We start from the raw sequence: 23,007 nt of genomic DNA, 5'->3' as shown, positions 1-23,007 counted from the left end.
TTTTGTGATTTTGATGTCCTGTTTTACATCTTCATGCTTATCCTTTTACTGTTCATTGTAGTTATAATCACTTTTACAATTTTTAAATTGTTTTTTAAATCCATATACTGGTTTATTTAAGTGATCTCTTTTTTTTAATTTAAGTGATCTTAAATCCTTCTATATATTTGCCTTTCCTAATGTGATTTTTTTCCCCTTTCCCATATATACTTGCTTCTTTTCTATTTAGAGAAGACATGTCAATATTTCTTTTAGGGTAGGTTTAGTATTGCTGAATTCTTTTAGTTTTCACTTGTCTGAGAAATTGTTTCTCTCTCCTTCCATTCTAAATGATAATCTTGCTGAGTATCGTACCCTAGGTTTCAGGTTTTTCCTTGACAGGACTTTGAATATATCATGCCACTCCCTTCTAGCAGTGTTTCTACAAAGAAATTAGCTAATAGCCTTATTGGCATTCTCTTGTAACTGACTCTCTTTTTCCCTCTTGCTGCCTTTAGAATCCTCTCTTTATCTAGTTCCTTGTTATAATGATCTGCATTTCTATCCATCATCTTTCTTAAATCAGTTCTTTTTATTACCACCTTTTTGAACTTGGGGTCTAGTAGACTGGTGAGATCTATTTCATTGTTTTTTCTTTCAGGGGATTTCTGTTGTTCTTTAATTGGAAGTAGTTCCTCTGCCTTTGTGTTTTTGGTTGGTTTTTTTTTTTTTTTTTTGGCCGCACTTGCTGTATGCAAGATCTTACTTCCCTAGCTAGGGATCAAACCTGTGCCCCCTGCAGTAGAAATTTGAAGTCTTAACCACTGGACTGCCAGGGAAGTCCCTGCCTTTACATTTTACCTTTCTTACCATTTTACCTGCCTTACCATTCTCTGTCTCTATGACTTCAGGAGAAAAAATTATCTAATGTGATTTTAAAGGGGTGTTTTTAAGTGGGAGCATCCCTGTATAGACTGTGTATGTCCAGTGTTTCTGCTGCAAGGTAGTTTTGGTATGGAAGCCAGCCACGTCTTCCCTCAGGGTGTGCTCGCCATTGTCCCCTTGATAGGGGATGTGATTGGCGTTGGAGTATCTGGAGCCTGGCTAGACTGAGGCGGAGCTTCCTCTCTGCTCTGTGGTTGTCACTGTCCTGTCAGGGATAGGGTCTGCTCCTCAGTTGCTGGAGTAGAAGCCCTGAAGTTCAGGTTCAATCAGGCTCTACTGCCCTTAAATGCATGCCCTGCCCCAAAAGAGGTGATTGCTGAAGCAAGTGAGGCCTGTGCAGTCACAGAGGACTTATATGCTGTCTGTGTAAGTGTCTATGGTTCCACTCAGAAGCAGCACAAGGTTGCGTCCCTTTGTTGTGTTTGTCCTAGATCTAGTGCAAGGCTGTGGTGAGGAATAGGCTGAGGACTGGGGCCTTGTTGCAGCAGGAATTGAGATGGCTGCACTGCCACAAGAGATCTGGGCTGCCTCTGTGGCAGTCATCTCCCAGGACCTGTCTGTCTCAGATCAAGGGCTAAGCTGGGGTGTGGAGTGGATGGAGGCTGAGCACAGCTGGGATAGAACCACTGTGTACACCCAGACCACACCCTCGGCCCTCCAGTCTGTCCTACATGAGTCCTGTCCCTGAGTCTCTCTGCCTGGTATTTCAGCACTTAGCTGCTGCCTGTCTTTGTAGTACCAACCCAGGCAAGCTGATATGTCTCTGTATAGTTAGGCCGAGTCTTTCCCCAGGTCTCACGCCAGGCTGTGGTGTGGAGTGAGCACAGCCAGTGTCTCCTCCGCCCCTTCAGTTTGGAGTTGTGGTGAGGTGGCAGACAGCAGCGCAAGGCTCTGTCCGCTCTGCCATCATGTGTGTACTCCTTGCAGGCAGAGTCTAGGCTCCTCTCGCCCTTTTGTCTGTCCCAGTGGATTTCCCAGAAGGCAAGGACTGGGATACTCAGATTGTGGCTCCACGTGATCACTCCCCAGAGTGAGGATCTGCCTTTGTGGACCTTCTCTTCCTTACAGATCCCTCTGAGATGGGTAGGTCCTAAGCTGACACTTTGCTGGTTACATGGAGATCTTTCTTGCAGTTTTGGTTGTATAGGATTTCTTCTACCAGTATCCAGTTAGTTTTCCATGAGAATTATTCCAGTATAGATGGTTTTTTGGCATGTGTGTTGGGGAGAGGTGAGCTCTACATTCTCCTTCCTACTCTGCCACCTTGTACCACAAATCTATTAGCTTGTTTAATAGCCTAGTTCCTGTTTGTTATGTAATAACACCTCCTCTATTTTCTATTCAGTTCTCTCAGGGTAAGATGATTATGTAAGTATTTATTGTTTGTATCCCCTACTAGAGTGTAAACTTGTTCAAGGAATGGTCTATATTTCCTCTAACTTTGTAACTCCAACTAATAGTGCCTGCCTATAATAGACAGTGTTAGTAAAAGTTTAAAGAGTCTATAAATGAAATAAAGCAATACATATGGAAGTGCATCATAGCTCTTGATAGCTAAGAACAACAGCACACAAAGACCTTGATGGTATAGTGTAAGATGGAAAGCTCTAGACCATGATACAGAAGCAAACCAGTCCAGAAACAAGTCTCGACCATTAATCAGAGTATCTATAGCCAGAGCCTTTAGAAATGATCAATCTTCATGCATGTGTGTGTATTAGTCACTCAGTTGTGTCCAACTCTTTGTGATGCCCACCAGGCTCCTCTGTCCATGGGGATTCTCCAGGCAAGAATACTAGAGTGGGTTGTCATGCCCTCCTCCAGGGGATCTTCCCAACCCAGTGATTGAACTCAGGTCTCCCACATTACAGGCAGATTCTTTACCAGCTGAGCCACCAGGGAAGCCCAAGAATACTGCAGTGGGTAGCTTATCCCTTCTCCAGGCCATCTTCCCAACCCAGGAATCCACCTGGGGTCTCCTGCATTGCAGGCAGATTCTTAACCAGCTGAGCTACCAGGGAAGCCCATCTTTATGCATACCTGCATATAGGTATGCAGAGGTGTATAATATACAGAATCCTAGTAAGGTGTATAATAAAGAATCCTAGTAAGAAAAAAAAAATCACTGGAGAAAACAACTTAGCTAAGCACAAAACCATGAATGAGTATCATCCCTAAAAAAGACTTAAAAAGAGTGTGTAAAATGGTAATGAAAGGATGAACAGACAAATTTAGAGCCAATTATAAATTCAGGCCTTATCTGAACACCTATTTTTCCCTTTCTGCTTAATTTTACCCACATGAGATAGCATACATTGTGCATGTGTATATGAATAATTAATATGAGCATTTTAAATTAATCTTTGTATTCACCAAACTCCAGAGTGAATCTCTCTTTTCTACTTGAACACATTCTATTTTGTTTCAGAATTTTATTTTTCTTATTTTACTGTTCAGCCAAGCCATGTACTACCTATTTGCAAGAGTATGTCTATTTTGTATTTATGTAGCTTCTATATTCGGAGAAGACAATGGCAACTCACTCCAGTTCTCTTGCCTGGAAAATCCCATGGACTGGAGGCGCCTGGTGGGCTGCAGTCCATGGGGTCGCGACGAGTTGGACACGACTGAGCGACTTCACTTTCACTTTTCACTTTCATGCATTGGAGAAGGAAATGGCAACCCACTCCAGTGTTCTTGCCTGGAGAATCCCAGGGACGGGGGAGCCTGGTGGGCTGCCGTCTATGGGGTCACACAGAGTCAGACACGACTGAAGTGACTTAGCAGCAGCAGCAGCAGCTTCTATATTAAGCTGAATAAAAGTGAAGTCATGGCTCATAGGATTCTCTTTTTTTTTAAAAATAGGACAATTTAAGTAGTTTAGTAGTAATTTGTGCTTTGAGGTTAATTGTTGAAATTCTAAAAAATATTTGCTAAGTTATTTTTCAAATAAAAGTTGCTGTTCTCTCTAAATGGTGTACATTTCAAATGTGTTCTTTTTCGGCAAGTAGTTGAAATATTCAAAATGGCTACTTAATTTATTTTAATGTATACAAAATTGACTCAGTAGTTGGAAGAATGTTTCAGAAGTTTATTTCAAAGTACAATTTTAGAGGAAAACTCATGTTTTATCTATAAGTTATAGTGGGACATTTGTTTAAAATATCAGTTTATTTGTACAAATTAAGTAATTTTCTAACCTTAATTTTTTATTACATCTTCATAGTAAATAATTGTCATACTATATAGGCACACAATTACTTGGTTATGGGGAGGATAAATTGGAAGATTGGGATTGGCATATACACACTACTATATATGAAATAGATAATAGGGACCTACTGTATAGCACTGTATGGGCTTCCCTGGTGGCTCAGCTGGTAAAGAATCTGCCTGCAATAAAAGGAGGCCTGGGTTTGATCTCTGGGTTGGGAAGACCCCCTGGAGAAGGGAAAGGCTACCCACTCCAGTATTCTGGCCTGGAGAATTCCATGGATTATATAGTCCACGGGGACACAAAGAGGTGGATGTGACTGAAGGACTTTCACTTTCACTGTATAGCACAGAGAGCTCTACTCAATGCCCTGTAGTGGCCTATATGGGAAAAAAGAATCTAAAAAAGAGTGGATATATGTATAACAGATTCACTTTGCTGCACACCTGAAACTAACACAACATTGTAAATCAGTTCTACCTGAATACAATTTTTTAAATGATTACTTAGTTATGATTTTTGTAATTGAATTGAAGGTTTATATATTCATTCTATATTATTCTAGGAATATTAAAGTTTGTGTTATTTCTCTCTGTGAATTTCTCCTTAAACAATTTTTCTAAGATGGTGGGGTTACCTTAGGAATGGTGCTTTTATGTGAAGCTGCTACATCTGACATGGATATTGGAAAGCGAAAGAGTAAGTCATATCATATGCCAAGATGTGGCAGTTCTGCCTTTATACAGAAAAAAGAATGTCCTCTTACTCACTTCTCCTCTTATATTATTTTACTTTACTATAGTAATATGTTCTCATTGTAGAAAATGTTGGGGGAAATAAGAGAATGAAACATTTGGAGGGAGAGTAACCCATTATTCCTCCATTGAAAAGCTAATAATTTTAACATTGTAGTACAAGTTTCTTCCATTTCTAAAAACATCTTTTCAGCTGTATGTATAATATTTTGAATCTTATACATCCCTTTTTAATTGGAGTTAAAATATTTCACTAATATTTTCCCACACATAATTTTTAATTTATTGTTTATGCTATTTATTTAACCAGTCTGATTTTGTTAAACATTTAGTTTTTTCCTTTTGTTATAATGAATAGTTATTTAGTGACTATTATGGTATAGATTAAACTTTATCCTCTTTTCATATTAATTCCTTAAAGTAGTATCACTGTATGGTCCTATGTATGAGTATTTTCAGTTATCTTGATGTTTTAAGCTGATGATGCAAATTCTTTACCCAAATGTTTAATAGTTTAGATTCCTACCAGTGGCATTTCAGTATGCTTGTTTTCACTGTAACTTTTTATCAACATTAGAGAACTTTATTAAAAATATGTATGTAAGTGTGTATTTGCTAATCAGATAAAAGGGAAATGTTATATTATTTTGTACTTCTTTGTTTATTATTGTAGTTGAATATTTTCTTACATGTTTATTGGCTGTTTTGTTTTCCTTTGTCTAAAATACCTTTTTGTCTTTTGCCATTTATGTATTAGAATGTTACACTTTTTCCTATTGGTTTGCATGGACTTTTTATTTATTAGAATATTCACATGCTGGTATTTGTTACAAAGAAATGCTAACAATGTAATTTACTTAACATGAAATCAGTTTGAGTTTTTATTTTATGGTTAAAGAGTTAAATGTCATCAAAATTAACCTAGGTTAATAAATCTATCTACTTTCTCCTTCTAGAAAAAAGGTGATATTGGATTTTAAATTTGGAAGATAATTTTTTTGTTGAAATGAATTTTTACATATTAGAAAAATAGAGCTAATGTAGCAATTTTTCATCCAGTCAATATACAACCTTTAATTCCTGACTTTTGAAAAAATGCCTATTTCAGTATTCATTTTTGGGGAAAGGCCATCTGGGTACTACTGCAATGCTGGGATTAATTTAAGTTGTAAAACATTTTGGTGACATATATTAAATTAGTCACAATTAGATCTATTTCTAAGATTCTAACCTAATGAAATGATCACAAATATTAATAGTAAATATTTCTTTAGCACTTATTATGTACCAAGAACTTTCCTAAGCACTTTTAGATATGTGAAAAAATTAGAATACAAATATATATTTGGAGTGAAGCTATATATACTTGTATATGTGCATTTGATTAGGAAGAAAAAAAGACTTCTACAAAGAGCATGTGTTAATACTCGTAAAAAATTGTTTAAGATTTTCATTCTGGACCCCTAATCATATTGTATGAAAATTGTAAAGGGAAAATGGATTATTCTCTAAATGTCAGTTCAATTCAGTCGCTCAGTCGTGTCCAACTCTTTGCGACCCCATGAACCGCAGCATGCCAGGCCTCCCTGTCCATCACCAACTCTTGGAGTCCACCCAAACTCATGCTCATTGTGTCGGTGATGCCATCCAACCATCTCATCCTCTGTCATCCCCTTCTCCTCCTGCCCCAATCTTTCCCAGCATCAGGGTCTTTTCAAATGAGTCAGCTCTTCACATCAGGTGGCCAAAGTATTGGAGTTTCAGCTTCAACATCAGTCCCTCCAATGAACACCCAGGACTGATCTCCTTTAGGATGGACTGGTTGGATCTCTTGGCAGTCCAAGGGACTCTCAAGAGTCTTCTCCAATACCACAGTTCAAAAGCATCAATTCTTCAGCGCTCAGCTTTCTTTATAGTCCAACTCTTACATCCATACATGACTAATGGAAAAACCATAGCCTTGACTAGACGAACCTTTGTTAGCAAAGTAATGTCTCTGCTTTTCGATATGCTGTTTAGGTTGTTCATAACTTTCCTTCCAAGGAGCAAGTATCTTTTAATTTCATGGCTGCAATCACAATCTGCAGTGATTTTGGAGCCCAAGAAAATAAAGCCTGTCAGTATTTCTATTGTTTCCCCATCTATTTGCCATAAAGTGATGGGGCCGAATGTTCTTCTGTGTATTCTTGCCACCTCTTGTTATCTTCTGCTTCTGTTAGGTCCATAAGGTTTCTGTCCTTTATTTTGCCCATCTTTACATGAAATGTTCCCTTGGTATCTCTAATTTTCTTTTTTATTATTATTTATTTTTTTCCTTTTATTTTTATTAGTTGGAGGCTAATTACTTTACAATATTGCAGTGGTTTTTGCCATACGTTGACATGAATCAGCCATGGATTTACATGTGTTCCCCATCCTGATCCCCTCTCCCACCTCCCTCCCCATCCCATCCCTCTGGGTCTTCCCAGTGCAGCAGTCCCGAGCACTTGTCTCATGCATCCAACCTGGGCTGGTGATCTGTTTCACCCTTGGTAATATACATGTTTCGATGCTGTTCTCTCAGAACATCCCACCCTCGCCTTCTCCCACAGAGTCCAAAAATCTGTTCTGTACATCTGTGTCTCTTTTTCTGTTTTGCATATAGGGTTATTGTTACCATCTTTCTAAATTCCATATATATGTGTTAGTATACTGTATTGGTCTTTATCTTTCTGGCTTACTTCACTCTGTATAATGGGCTCCAGTTTCATCCATCTCATTAGAACTGATTCAAATGAATTCTTTTTAATGGCTAAAAATATGGAACGCTTCACGAATTTGCGTGTCATTCTTGCGCAGGGGCCATGCTAATCTTCTCGTATCGTTCCAATTTTAGTATATGTGCTGCCGAAGCGAGCACTCTCTAATTTTCTTGAAGAGATCTCTAGTCTTTCCCATTCTGTTGTTTTCCTCTATTTCTTTGCATTGATCACTGAGGAAGGCTTTCTTAATCTCTCTTTGCTATTTGGAACTCTGCATTCAGATGGGTATATCTTTCCTTTTCTCCTTTTCTTTTAGCTTATCTTCTTTTCTCAGCTATTTGTAAGGCCTCCTCAGACAACCATTTTGCCTTTTTACATTTGTTTTTCTTGGGGATGGTCTTGATCACTGCCTCCTGTACAATGTCACGAACCTCTGTTCATAGTTCTTCAGGCACTGTCTATCAGATCTTATCCCTTAAATCTATTTCTTACATCCACTGTATAAATCGTAAGGGATTTGACTTACGTCATACCTGGATGGTCTAGTGGTTTTCCCTGCTTTCTTCAATTTAAGTCTGGATTTGGCAATAGGGAGTTCATGATCTGAGCCACAGTCAGCTCCCAGTCTTCTTTTTGCTGACTGTATAGAGCTTCTCCATCTTTGGCTGCAAAGAATACAGTCAATCTGATTTTGGTATTGACCATCTGGTGATGTCCATGTGTAGAGTTTTCTCTTGTGTTGTTGGAAGAGGGTGTTTGCTATAGCCAGTGCATTCTCTTGGCAAACCTCTTTTAGCCTTTGCTTTGTTTCATTTTGTACTCCAAGGCCAAACTTGCTTGTTACTCCAGGTATCTCTTGACTTCCCACTTTTGCATTCCAGTCCCCTATGATGAAAAGTACATCTTTTTTGGTATTAGTTCTAGAAGGTCTTGTAGGTCCTCATAAAACTGTTCAACTTCAGCTTCTTCAGCATTAGTGGTTGGGGCATAGACTTGGATTACTATGATACTGAATGGTTTATCTTGGAAATGAACAGAGATCATTCTTTCATTTTTGAGATTGCACCCAAGTACTGCATTTCGGACTTTTTTGTTGACTATGAGGGCTACTCCATTTCTTATACAGGACTCTTGCCCACAGTAGTAGATATAATGGTCATCTGAATTAAATTTGCCCATTCTGGTCCATTTTAGTTCACTTATTCCTAAAATGTCAATGTTCACTCTTGCCATCTCCTGTTTGACCACTTCCAATTTGCCTTGATTCATGGACCTAACATTCCAGGTTTCTATGCAATATTCTTTACAGCATCGGACTTTACTTCCATCACCAGTCACATCCACAACTGGAGTTGTTTTTGCTTTGGCTCAGTCTCTTCATTGTTTTTGGCGTTATTTCTCCACTCTTCTCCAGTAGCATATTGGGCACCTACCAACCTGGGGAGTTCATCTTTCAGTGTCATAATCTTTTTGTCTTATCATACTGTTTATGGGGTTCTCAAGGCAAGAATACTGCAGTGGTTTGTCATTTCCTTCTCCAGTGGACCACGTTTTGTCAGAACTCTCCACCATTACCCATCCGTCTTAGGTGGCCCTCCTTGGCACGGCTCATAGTATCATTGAGTTAGACAAGGCTGTGGTCCATGTGATCAGTTTGGTTAGTTTTCTGTGATTGTGATTTTCATTCTGTCTGTCATCTGATGAATAAGGATAAGAGGCTTATGGAAGCTTCCTGATGGGAGAGACTGACTGTGGGTGAAACTGGGTCTTGTTCTGATGTGTGGGGCCAGTAAATCTTTAATCAAGTTTTCTGTTGATGGGTGGGGCTGTGTTTCCTTACTGTTGTTTGAGGCCAAACTGTCAACTGTGTCTCTACTGGAAACTCCTGGACACTCACAGGCAAGTCTGATTCAGTCTCTTATGGGGACACTGCTTCTTTCTCCTGGCTCCTGGTGTGCACAAGGTTTTGTGTGTGTCTGCTCCATTATAGTGTAATAGAGAAAATTAAAGGTGAAGGCAGACTCCTGAAGATATAAGAATGGGAATGAAATTTGTTGTAGTTTAGATTTACCAGTAGATATAGCCCTTGCATTTTACTCTTAGAAGTGTAGCCTAAAATTTATGTTCTTACTCTACTATGTTTAACATGCTCATTTTACTCTCCTTTTATTTTTCTGCAGTAATGTGTGTGGCTGGTATTGGACTTGTTGTATTATTCTTCAGTTGGATGCTCTCAATTTTCAGATCTAAGTATCATGGATATCCATATAGGTATTATTTTTCATTTGTATAGTGATTACCTATGCTTTCAATGATTAGAATTGATGTGCTTTATAATTTTTTTTTACTTTACCTCCAGATTACTCTAGCTTCTGACATAGAGATAGGCTTTAATTTAGTTATGTTGCATATAGAAATTATAATAATTATGATATAGTGAATAAAACTATGTGATTTCTCAGGAAAATCATTCAGTACTATTCTGACATCACTTAATTTAACCTAGAAATCTATCAAACTCATAATGATTAGAACATTTTTTACTCTCGCACAGTTCCTTATTTGCATACGTTACATCTTTTTGAGGACAAGTTATTTTTTAATGTTTTTTCCAAAACTTCTCAGTCTACTTTTCAGGCTGTTTAGGTAGAATAAACAGAACATTTAAGTAGAATCCAATTTGTATACTGTAGAATAAGAAAGAGTGTTTAAGAAGGTCTAATTGACTTGAAATATTCATAGCGATCTCTAAAGCTCAGAGAAGAAATTATTCTCCTAGTTATAACTTCTTCATTTTATTCCGTTAATAGCCAAAAGAAATGTACCTGTACACAACAGGCAATATCATGAGTTAGTTTTATAATCTGAGTGCCATTTACTACAATTCTTGTTTTAATTCAACATTGCCCTGTTTTATAAAGGACCATGAATACTAAACGTAAAGTATATCAAGTGATATTTTTGAGACACAAATTCATTCTTCGTATTTTTAACAGAAGTTTTTAGTAGATAATTTTGAATAATTCCCTGGGTGGTTCATTATATTGTAACATTTCTAAATGTTTTTGATCAGTGAACAACTTAATCTCCTTTTGCATTTCTTGCAAACTTGTTTAATTCTAAAGATTAAAACCTACTAGAACTTTGATCCTTGACTAATAATCCTCCAGCTCTATACTTTTATTCTTCTGTCTATATGTATTTTAAAATAATTTATCCCCTATAGAATACTAACTGGGATGCAAGGGTAATCTTACCAGTACTTCTATTACTTATTTTATCACCATGGTTGATACAGTTATTAATTGGCATCTCTTCAGGAGATATTTTAATTTGAGGTTATGTCTACTTCCGTTTCTCGTAAGACTCCCTCAGCATCTCAGTGTCTCTTACTTTTTGTTATTGGTACTCAAAGTTTATTATACATGTACCCAGATGTTCTTTGATCTGATATGATAAAATCAAGATATTTATTAGAGGTAAAGACCACTTTTCTTTAAGATATTAATAGACTGGTATATATTTTTGTTTCAGCTTTCTGATGAGTTAAAAAGGATTCCGGAAATATGTAGACACTGGAGTAATGGAAATTGAAAAATGAAAAATAATGTGTGTGAAAAGAAGAATGCAATTTATGTATTTTGGATTACCTCTTTTTTTTCCAAGTGATTAAAATAGTTAATCATTTAACCAAAGAAGATGTATAGTGCCTTAACAAGCAATTTTCATGAAGTATTTGGATACGATTCTTCTCTTAACCTTCCCTTCCCAGTAAACTTTCTGGAACATTTAATTTAGTGGAATTTTATAAAAAATTTAAAACTACTACATTTTAATTAGAACAGGGTTCAAAACTGTGTTGCTTAACGTTTGGCCATGTGATTTTTTATCTTATCCAAAGGTAGTGGGGACTTGTGACCAGGTGTTCTTGCATATGCCTGTTACTAATAACAGCATCAGGAATCTATTCTAAGCTTTTCCATCATTGCATGGATGTGTATACTTCACACATCTTTCCTTTTGAGCAGAGAAATCATATATACTATGTGTCTTCTGAAAATGAAACACCATTCTTCAGCGTACACATCTAGACTTTAGAAAAAAATGACTAGCCAGTCCTCCTCCATCTTCCCTCCTGAAATATTGTGCAGACTCTGTTTCTTGGTAGCTGTAGACATTAAAAAGTATTCGTAAATACAGGATTATGATTTCTTCCTGAGTGTGGTTGGAAAGATTTCAGGCTCATTCCGTTTCCCTAATTTATTTAAGATGGGCCTCTCTCTAATAAAAATGTAGCTTAGTATTAAAATCAGTGTAAGTTTAGAATGGACTAAAATGTTCCTGCAACTCAGAGATTATCACTTATTTCATTTGTACCTAAGTGAAAAAAATGGATTTATCTGGCTAAATCAATTTCTGTATTACAGTGACAACATATTTTATTAACCCTTGTGGTTAGGAAAAGGACTCCCCTAGATTGGGAAAATAAAATCATGAAACATTAAATTGTTGCTTATGAATAGAAAGTAAATTTTTCTTGTAAACTGTTGTTTTCTTGCTATTATTTTAACATTTGTCCTCTCACATTATGTGGAGAAACAAAGTAATCATTTGAAGAAGTTCAGTTTGAATTTGATATTTTTTCTGTCAATGAAAATAACCATATGTGCTAACCAAATTTCTGTGAAGAATGAAAGTTGATGGTTATCAGTAGATATAGCTATAATCTTCTCCATGGCTGTAAAGAGTATCCAGAAATGCCACTATTATAGAAATATGCAAATTCTGGTTGTGAAAAAATTTTAAGAAACCTTAGAAGTATTATATTAAGATAATATTGTGACTGCCTACTACTATTTACCATCTAATAACTCTCCCTCATGGTCTAGAAATCTTACATAATAGACGTTTGAAGAAAGAGATGAATATAGTTACCTAAGAAGAAATGTTCTATGTGGGGCTTTTGGTTTGTTTTTTTTTTAAGTAGATTTGGTGGGTGAGGTGATATTTACTCTCTAGTGGAGCCCATTTTTGTTACTCTACTATAAACTGTGTGATTCTGGATTCCTTATCTGCTGTTTTTGTACTTGTCTCAGGCCAAATAAATTTATGCTGTGATTCTTATGAGACTTGTATGAATATGCCCTGATTTGTACAGACTAACCAGGGGAATATTACTGCCATGTAATCTATAGCTCCAGATACTTTGCAATGAGCATTGAAGAATGACAGTTCTTTGTATTTTTTGTGTCTCTCTTAAGAGCACATTCTTCTTTAAGGAGAGAAGTTGTGTTCTGGCTAAAATCTGTAGACAGCAGATTTACTATACTTAGAATAGTGTTACTTTTGTGGAAATGTTGAAAGTAGCTTTCATCTGAAGTGCCTTAAGTAGATTCTTAAATTTACTTTTCTAGTATTGATTTAAATATTATTTGTTATGCATTTTAAAATACTATTCAAACTTATACATTGTAGTGGCAAAGATAACCAAATGTCTGGCTGTTTGCTTTTTGATCATATCAATAAACTTTTACAATCTAAATTCTGAGTTTTTGGTTAACATCAAAAGGAGGGTTACTAACACTAACACTAAAATAGAAGTATAATATTAGAATATTCCATTTTGAAATTATAATTAAGATTACTATTGTCCTAATGGCAGTAAATTTGGTAGGCCAATTTACTTAGGCATTTCTCAATTTAAATACATTCTTCCAGGATTCTATTCATTATCCTTTATTAATGCTGTCACCCTCTAGATTAGTCAGAACAATCAAGATATGTAAATGAATGACTGTTTTCAATGGTTCATTACATTTTGTCCTAGTCAGTCAATATTGTGACTAGGTAAAGAATGGGAAAGACTAGAGATCTCTTCAAGAAAATTAGAGATACCAAGGGAACATTTCATGCAAAGATGGGTTCAATAAAGGACAGAGATGGTATGGACCTAACAGAAGCAGAAGATATTAAGAAGAGGTTGCAAGAATACACAGAAAAACTGTACAAAAAAGATCTTTACAACCCATATAATCACAAAGGTGTGATCATTCACACTCATCTAGAGCCAGACACCCTGGAATGTGAAGTCAGGTGGGCCTTAGGAAGCATCACTATGAACAAAGCTAGTGGAGGGGATGGAATTCCAGTTGAGCTATTTCAAATCCTTAAAGATAGAAAAAAAAAAAATCCTTAAAGATGATGCTGTGAAAGTGCTGCACTCAATATACCAGCACATTTGGAAAACTCAGCAGTGGCCACAGGATGGGAAAAGGTCAGTTTGCATTCCAATCCCGAAGAAAGGCAATGCCAAAGAATGCTCAAACTACCACACAATTGCACATCTCACATGCTAGTAAACTAATGCTCAAAATTCTCCAAGCCAGGCTTCAGCAATGCGTGAACTGTGAACTTCCAGATGTTCAAGCTGATTTTAGAAAAGGCAGAGGAACCAGAGATCAAATTGCCAACATCCGCTAGATCATTGAAAAAGCAAGAGAGTTCCAGAAAAACATCTATTTCTACTTTATTGACTATGCCAAAGCTTTTGACTGTGTGGATCACAATAAACTGTGGAAAACTCTGAAAGAGATGGGAATACCAGACCACCTGATCTGTCTCTTCAGAAACCTGTATGCAGGTCAGAAAGCAACAGTTAGAACTGGACATGGAACAACAGACTGGTTCCAAATAGGAAAAGGAGTATGTCAAGGCTGTATATTGTCACCCTGCTTATTTAACTTAAATGCAGAGTACATCATGAGAAACACTAGGCTGGAGGAAGCACAAGCTGGAATCAAGATTTCTGGGAGAAATATCAATAACCCCAGATATGCAGATGACACCACCCTTATGGCAGAAAGTGAAGAAGAAGTAAAGAGCCTCTTGATGAAAGTGAAAGAGGAGAGTGAAACAGTTGGCTTAAAGCTCAACATTCAGAAAACTAAGATCATGACATCCGGTCCCATCACTTCATGGCAAATAGATGGGGAAACAGTGGCTGACTTTATTTTTCTGGTCTCCAAAATCACTGCAGATGATGATTGCAGCCATGAAATTAAAAGACACTTGCTGCTTGGAAGGAAAGTTATGACCAACCTAGACAGCATATTGAAAAGCAGAGAGATTACTTTGCCAACAAAGGACTGTCTAGTCAAGGCTATGGTTTTTCCAATAGTCATGTATGGATGTGAGAGTTGGACTATAAAGAAAGCTGAGCACCAAAGAATTGATCCTTTTGAACTGTGGTGTTTGAGAAGACTCTTGAGAGTCCCCTGGACTGTAGGGAGATCCAACCAGTCCATCCTAAAGGAGATCAGTCCTGGGTGTTCATTGGAGGGACTGATGTTGAAGCTGAAACTCCAATACTTTGGCCACCTGATGTGAAGAGCTGACTCATTTGAAAAGACCCTGATGCTGGGAAAGATTGAGGGCCGGATGAGAAGGGAACAACAGAGGATGAGATGGTTGGATGGCATCACTGACACAATGGACGTGGGTTTGGGTGGACTCTGGGAGTTGGTGACGGACAGGGAGGCCTGGCTTGCTGCGGTTCATGGGGTCACAAAGAGTTGGACACAACTAAGCAGCTGAACTGAACTGAATTTCCTTTTGATACTAATTAATTTGAAACAGTTACCCAGACAGATTATCAGGTTATATAAGACTGGGCTGCATATATTTGCAAACATGGAGTAGAAACACTGGATAAAAAGTAAAGAAATCTGGCTTTTAAACAACTTTTATTCCTTACTTTGTTTCTGTCTAGCTCTGTGACCACAGGCAAGGCAGTGAACCTCTGGACCCATTTCTTTATTCTGATATGAGTGCATTGGATTAAATCACCTCAGTGTTACTTCTAGCACTGCTGTTCCATGATGTAAAATATTAAAGATGCATTTAAATCTGAATGGATATCATTTGTGATATTCAGGGTTGGTGTTGAATTAAATCAATTGAAATGTAGGATGTTTTGTAGTCAGATTTCTGAAGATGCTGTGAAATGCTTGTGGAGGCCATTAATACCTGAAAACTGTTTAATAATATGCACTGAAATGTTTTAGGAAGAATACACTTGAAACGGTTATGGTAATATCAGATCTTGATTTAAGTGGGCTCTATTAAATTTTGAGCAAGAATGAGATGAACAAGTGTAATAGTATGCGAATATTATAAAATATCAAAACTAAGGGGACCTTAGATACCATTCAATCACTACCTTCCTTTTGACTACTAAAGAATATGTGCTCTAGAGAGGTGAAATGATTTACTGAAGGTTATTCCACGGAAATGTCTACAGGTTTCCTATTTTGTTGCAAATCCCCTGTGGATTAAATTTCACTTCAGGTTGCAGATTATTCCCTGGTGAAATGGAAATCATAGTGAGTCTATCTTGATTGCTTCCTGATATCTAGATTGTTTGGACTTGGGGAAGGGGGAATGGGAGTTGTTTATAATTAAGAGTTTCAGTTTTGCAGGATGAAAAGAATTCTGAAGGTTGGTCATACAACAGTGTGAATAAACAATGGTACTGAACTGTGCATTTAAAAATGGTAAAGAAAGTATATGTTAGGTACGTTTTACCACAACTCAAAATGAAAACAAGTGCTAATGCCTTGGTGCCAACGTCACATTAACATATCCTTACTGACACCACTTTTCATTTGATCATTGTCCTGAAAATTGAGTACACCTGAATAGAGTGTTACTCTTGGTGGAAATGTTGGAGTATGGTCTTTAGGCTCTTTGTGTGACATTTTTAAGGACATACAGGTAAACTCTGCCTGCAGAATCAGTGATTAGTATGTTCCAATGAGTGCTCTTTAAACAATGACTTTCAACTGGAAAAAAAAAACTCACTAAGATATGTTGGCTCCACCAAAATATCCAGACTCAAATGATGCATTTGGTCTGAACCTTCCAATTTATTAACATCATGCCTGGCTGTAGCTCTGTGATCAGCAGTTGTACCTAGAGAACTTTGGGTCTGAAGTTCTTTTCATGATCTTCAAACAAATCCAAACAGCTCAAAAATTATAATTTCCAGGAAGAGTTTTATACTGCTCCTGTCTTCTTCAGTGCATCTCTGTTATCCTGTCTTGTAATCTGTCCCTCCCATAAACTGTAAGTTCCTTGGGAACAGAGGTGTTGTCTTTCTCATCTTTGTATGTTCCTTTTCAAAATACGTGTGGTAAATTTTCACTGATTGAATAAAGAAAAAAAAGCCTTTACTTTCAAGTTGTTTGCAGTCTTGTGGTGGAAACAAACATAAACAAATGTAATCCCAGTGGGGAAAATCTGTGTTGTATCATGGATACAGAGAAGGGTTAGATCACTTTTTTGAGGTTAAGAGGTAAAGGAAGGGAGAGGTTTAAGTACAAAAATGCCAAATTATTCTTATCAGTATAGTATCATTTTGTTGTTCAGTCACTAAGTCATGTGTGACTTAGCATGTCTCTCCCAAAGAGAGCACAGCAGACCTTGTTTCCAAGAAATTGTGTTTGTTTTGACCTGTCTGTGGGTTCCCTAACAAATGACACAGAGGCTTGCCTTAGTTTTGTCTAACTCCGAAGTCATTCAGGACAGGAAAGCAGCTGTTCACACAGTGTGTTCCTCAAAAATATTAAAAGACAAATGAACAAGCCACTGCTGCTCAGGGAAAAACATTGCTGTTGTGGTACATAATAGATGTGTCAAAAGTCTGGGAGCAAAAGCTGAGGAGAGACTTAAATTTGGGAAACAAAGCTTTGTATCCCCATAATAGGATGCATGCCCAGAATAAACTTGATAGTTCTATAAGCTTTCACCTCTAATATTTATGCTCAGTTCTAGCAGGAAGTGAAAGCTAAGGCAGAGTTGTAAGCAGACTGGCTGTGTTACAGGACTGTACCAAAACAGGGCCAATCTGCAAATACTGAAAGACATTTTTTTTGTTTTGCCTCCACATGTTTAAGGAAATCACTCTCATATCATTAGATGACTGCTAAGCTAGTGAAAGAGATTTCAATGTCCACATATGATGAAGAATACAGTCTTTACAAAAGCAGTTTAGGAAGTTCACTAAGCAAAACCTATAACTTGCAACGTGCAGAAACAATGGGAAAGGAGGAGAATCTGATTTCAAGCATTATCACATAATAATACTCAAAATGTCCAATTTTGAACAAGAAAAAATGAGATACATGAAGAAATAGGAAAGTATGGCATATTCACAGGGAAAAAAGGAAATTAATAAAAACTATACCTCAAGAAGCCAAGACAATCAATGGACATACAAGAGAAGTATTTTAAATCAGCTACCTGCAATCCCACTCCTGAGCATACACACCAAGGAAACCAGATCTGAAAGAGACACGTGTACCCCAATGTTCGTAGCAGCACTGTTTATAATAGCCAGGACATGGAAGCAACCTAGATGCCCATCAGCAGACTAGTGGATAAGGAAGCTGTGGTACATATACACTATGGAATATTACTCAGCCATTAAAAAGAATACATTTGAATCAGTTCTAATGAGATGGATGAAACTGGACCCCATTATACAGAGTGAAGTAAGCCAGAAAGAAAAACACCAATACAGTATACTAACACATATATATGGAATTTAATAAGTGGTAACGATAACCCTATATGCAGCACAGAAAAAGAGACACAGATGTATAGAACAGACTTGTGGACTCTGTGGGAGAAGGCGAGGGTGGGATGATCTGAGAGAATAGCATTGAAACATGTATATTATCAAGTGTGAAACAGTTTGCCAGCCCAGGTTGGATGCATGAGACAGTGCTCAGGGCTGGCGCACTGGGAAGACCCAGAGGGATGGGATGGGGAGGGAGGCGGGAGTGGGGATCAGGATGGGGAACACATGTAAATCCATGGCTGATTCATGTCAATGTATGGCAAAAACCACTACAATATTGTAAAGTAATTAGCCTCCAACTAATAAAAATAAATGAAAAAAAAAAATCAGCTACCTAAAATATGTTCAGAAAGCTAAAGCAAATCATGTCCAAAAAGCTAAAGGAAACAAGGCAAACAGTGTCTCATGAAACAGAATATCAATAAAGAAATAGAAATAACAGCAAAATGGTAATTATGTGAGGTAAGGATGTGTTAACCTTATTGTATTTCATAATATATATGTGTGTATCAAATAATCATGTTGTACACCTTAAACTTACACATTATCTGTCAGTTATATCAATAAAGCTGGAAAAAAGTAAAACACATTACTCGAGGTAAAAAGAGATATAAAAAATAGAAATTCTTGGTCTAAAAGATACATTAATGAAAAACAATTTACTGCTGTTGCTGCTGCTGCTAAGTCACTTCAGTCGTGTCTGACTCTCTGTGACCCCATAGACAGCAATCCACCAGGCTCCCCCATCCCTGGGATTCTCCAGGCAAGAACTCTGGAGTGGGTTGCCATTTCCTTCTCCAATGCATGAAAGTAAAAAGTGAAAGTGAAGTCGCTCAGTCGTGTCCGACTCTTCGCGACCCCATGGACTGCAGCCTACCAGGCTCCTCTGTCCATGGGATTTTCCAGGCAAGAGTACTGGAGTGGATTGCCATTGCCTTCTCCAAAACAATTTACTAGAGGGCTTCAAAAACACATTTATGCTGACAGAAGAAATAAATAGTGAACATGAGTATGAGTCAATTACAATTATCCTGTCAGAGAAACAGAATGAAAAAACGAGAATGAAGAAAATGGACAAAACCTAAGAGACCTGAGGGAGAACATCAAATACACCAATATACAAATAATTGAGAGTCCCAGCAGGAGAGGAGAGAGAGTAAAGGCAGAACGAAAAAAATGAAATGATGGCCAAAACCTTTCAAAATTTGATGGAAGACATGAATTTACACATCTAAGGAGTTCATCAATCTAAGTAAAATAAACACAGAGAAAGACGGAGAATCTTGAAAGTACCAAGGGAGAAGTGATTTTTCACTTAGACCCTCAAGATTAATAGCCAATTTCTCACATGAATAGCTGTTCAGCATCGCTAATTATTAGAGAAATGCAAGTGAAAACTACAATGAGATATCACCTCACACCAGTGAGAATGGCTATTAGCAAAAAATTCACAATAAATGCTGGAGAGGATATGGATAGAAGAGAACCTTTCTACACTGTTGGTGGGATTGTAAATTGGTACAGCCACTATGGAGAACAGTATGAAGGTTCCTTAAAAAACTAAGATAGAGCTACTATATGACCCTGCAATCCCACTCCTGGGCATATATCCAGAGAAAAACATGATCCTAAAGGATACATGCACCCCAATGTTCACTGCAGCACTGTTTACAATAGCCAAGACACAGAAACAACCTAAATGTCCATCGACAGAGGACTGCTAAAGAAGGTATTGTTCAGTTCAGTTCAGTCGCTCAGTCATGTCCGACTCTTTGCGATCCCATGAATCACAGCATGCCAGGCCTCCCTGTCCATCACCAACTCCCAGAGTCTACCCAAACCCATGCCCATCGAGTTGGTGATGCCATCCAGCCATCTCATCCTCTGTTGTCCCCTTCTCCTCATGCCCTCAATCATTCCCAGCATCAGGGTCTTTCCCAATGAGTCTACTCTTTGCATGAGGCGACCAAAGTATTGGAGTTTCAGCTTCAGCATCAGTTCTTCCAATGAACACCCAGGACTGATTTCCTTTAGGATGGACTTTGACTGGTTGGATCTCCTTGCAGTCCAAGGGACTCTCAAGAGTCTTCTCCAACACCATAGTTCAAAAGCATCAGTTTTTCGGTGCTCAGCTTTCTTCACAGTCCAACTCTCACATCCATACATGACCACTGGAAAAACCATAGCCTTGACCAGATGGACCTTTCTTGGCAAAGTAATATCTCTGCTTTTTAATATGCTGTCTAGGTTGGTCATAACTTTCCTTCCAAGGAGTAAGCGTCTTTTAATTTCATGGCTTCAGTCACCATCTGCAGTGATTTTGGAGCCCCCCCCCCAAAAAAAAATAAAGTCTGACACTGTTTCCGCTGTTTCCCTATCTATTTCCCATGAGGTGATGGGATATTGTACATATCTACAATGGAATATTATTGTTTTAGTAGCTAAGTCGTGTCTGACTCTTGTAGCCCACCTGGCTCCTCTGTCCCTGGGATTTCCCAGGCAAGAATACTGGAGTGGGTTGCCATTTCCCCCTTCAGGGGATCTTCCTGACCCAGGGATTGAACCCATGTCTCCTGCATTGGCAGGCAGATTCTTTATACTGAGCCACCAGAGAAGCCCAATGGAATATTACTCAGCCATTAGAAAGAATGAAATAATGCCATTTGCAGTAACATAGATGAACCTACCTAGGGATTGTCATACTGACTGAAGTAAGTCAGACAGAGAAGGAGAAATATCATATGACATCCCTTATATGTGGAATCTAGAAAGAAATGATATAAATGAACTTACAAAGCAGAAAGAGACTCACAGACTTAGAGAATGAATTTATGGTAACCAGTGGGACATATGAGGGGAAGGGATAGTTAGGGAGTTTGGGATGGACATGTACACACTGCTATATTTAAAATGGATGACCAACAAGGACCTACTTTATAGCATATGGGACTCTGATCAATGTTATGTGGCAGCCTGGATGGCAGGGAAGTTTGGGGGGAAATGGATACACGTATATATAAGGCCAAATCCCTCTTCTGTTCACCTAAAACTATCAGAACATGGTTAATCAGCTATAACTATATAAAATAAAATGTTTAAAGAAATAAAGATTAACAACCAATTTCTCATTAGAAACCAAGGAAGTCAGAAAGCAGAGAGATGACATATTTAAGGTGCTGAAAGAAAAAGATATTCTATATCTGGCATAATAATCTTTTTTAAAATATGTGTTTATTGACTGATTTGGCAACATTGGATTACAGTGGCGGCAGGAGAGATCATTGCATCGTGTGGATCTTTCACTGCAGCACAAGGACTTTCTAGTTGCCTTGCATGGGCTTCAGTAGTTACAGCACACAGGCTTAGTTGCTCCCCAACATGTGGTATCTTAGTTCCCCAACCAGGGATCAAACTTGCCTCCCCTGTATTGCAAGGTGGATTCTTAGTCACTGTACCCCTAGGGAAGTCCCTCCTTAACAATCTTTTAAAAATGAAAGAAAGAATTTCCCAGGTGGTCCAAGTGGTTATGACTCAGTGCTTCCACTGCAGAGTGCTTTGGTTTGCTCTCTGGTCTGAGAACTAAGATCCCACATGCCACAAGGTGCAGCCCTCAAATAAATAATTAAATGAAGGAAAAATGAAGACACTTACAGATAAAGAAAAGCTGAGAATGTTGATTTCCAGTAGATTTGTTCAACAAGACTTGTTAAAACAAAGCCTTCAGGCTGAAATTAAAAGCATACTAGACAGTAACTCAAAGCCATTTGAGGAAATAAAGGACACTGATACACAGGTAATTATAAAAGCCAATATTATTGAATTCTTGTTCAATAACTATATTCTTATATGATTTAAAAGAATGTGTATAAAACAAAAATTACAAATTAGTTAATGAACACACAAAGTTTAAAGACATAAGTTTGATGGTAACAACATAAAAGGGGAAAAATGGAGCTGTATGGGATCAGTTTTACACACTGTTGAAGTTAACCTGGCATTCATTCACACTAGATTGTATAAATTTCAGAGATTTACTGTAGTTCCCAGGACAATCACTATGAAAATAATGTAGAAGTATAAAGAAAAGGAAATGACAGAGGAATTAAAATGATGCACTCCAAAAAAAATCAATTAAATACAAAACTAAGACATAATGGAGGAACTGAAGAAGAGTATATATGACATATAGAAAACAAATAGCAAAATAGCAGAAGTTAGTTTTTCCTTATCACTAATTACTTAAATGTAGGACTTCCCTGGCGATCTAGTAGTTATGAATCTGCCTAGTAATTCAGGTTAGGGTTAGGGTTCAATTCCTGGTCTGGAAAGATTGTATATTCTGTGGGGCAACTAAGCCTGTGTGCCACAACTACTCAGCTCATGCTCTAGAGCCCACATGCTGCAGGTACTGAAGCCCATGTTCCTTAAAACCCTCACTCTGCAATGAGAAGCCACCGCAGTGAGAAGCCTGTGCACTGTAACTAGAGAGTAGTCCTCACTCACCACAACTAGAGAAAGCCCATGGGCAGCAACGAAGACCCAGTGCAGCCAAAAATAAATTTAACAACAAAACCCACTATCCAATATAGGCTGTCTACAAGACACTCTCATTTTTTTCTTCATTGAAGTATAGTTGCTATACAACATTAAATGTTGTTATTATTGTTGAGTCTCTAAGTCATGTCTGACTCTTTGTTACTCCGTGGACTGTGGCACACCAGGCTCCTCTGTCCT

The 23,007-nt window shown here is 37.7% G+C and overlaps 1 protein-coding gene and 1 non-coding gene across 2 annotated transcripts in view; one reads left to right on the top strand and one right to left on the bottom strand.

Moving 5' to 3' along the window:
* MAGT1 (magnesium transporter 1) overlaps positions 1–13,176 on the top strand; it is a 49,364-nt gene extending 36,188 nt beyond the window's left edge. Inside the window, exons 8-10 of the mRNA XM_020881900.2 lie at positions 4,763–4,837; positions 9,815–9,905; positions 11,169–13,176. Coding sequence (XP_020737559.1) covers positions 4,763–4,837; positions 9,815–9,905; positions 11,169–11,184 — 182 coding nt within the window. The 3' untranslated portion in view covers positions 11,185–13,176. The remainder of the gene's footprint in view (positions 1–4,762; positions 4,838–9,814; positions 9,906–11,168) is intronic.
* LOC139033221 (U6 spliceosomal RNA) lies at positions 7,687–7,792 on the bottom strand. The gene has a single exon (XR_011485844.1). It is a non-coding gene; the product is annotated as a U6 spliceosomal RNA (small nuclear RNA).
* Positions 13,177–23,007: the final 9,831 nt, after the last annotated feature.

Source organism: Odocoileus virginianus, chromosome X, assembly GCF_023699985.2.
Source record: "Odocoileus virginianus isolate 20LAN1187 ecotype Illinois chromosome X, Ovbor_1.2, whole genome shotgun sequence".
Taxonomy (NCBI): Eukaryota; Metazoa; Chordata; class Mammalia; order Artiodactyla; family Cervidae; genus Odocoileus; species Odocoileus virginianus.
This window is presented reverse-complemented; position numbering and strand designations above follow the sequence as displayed.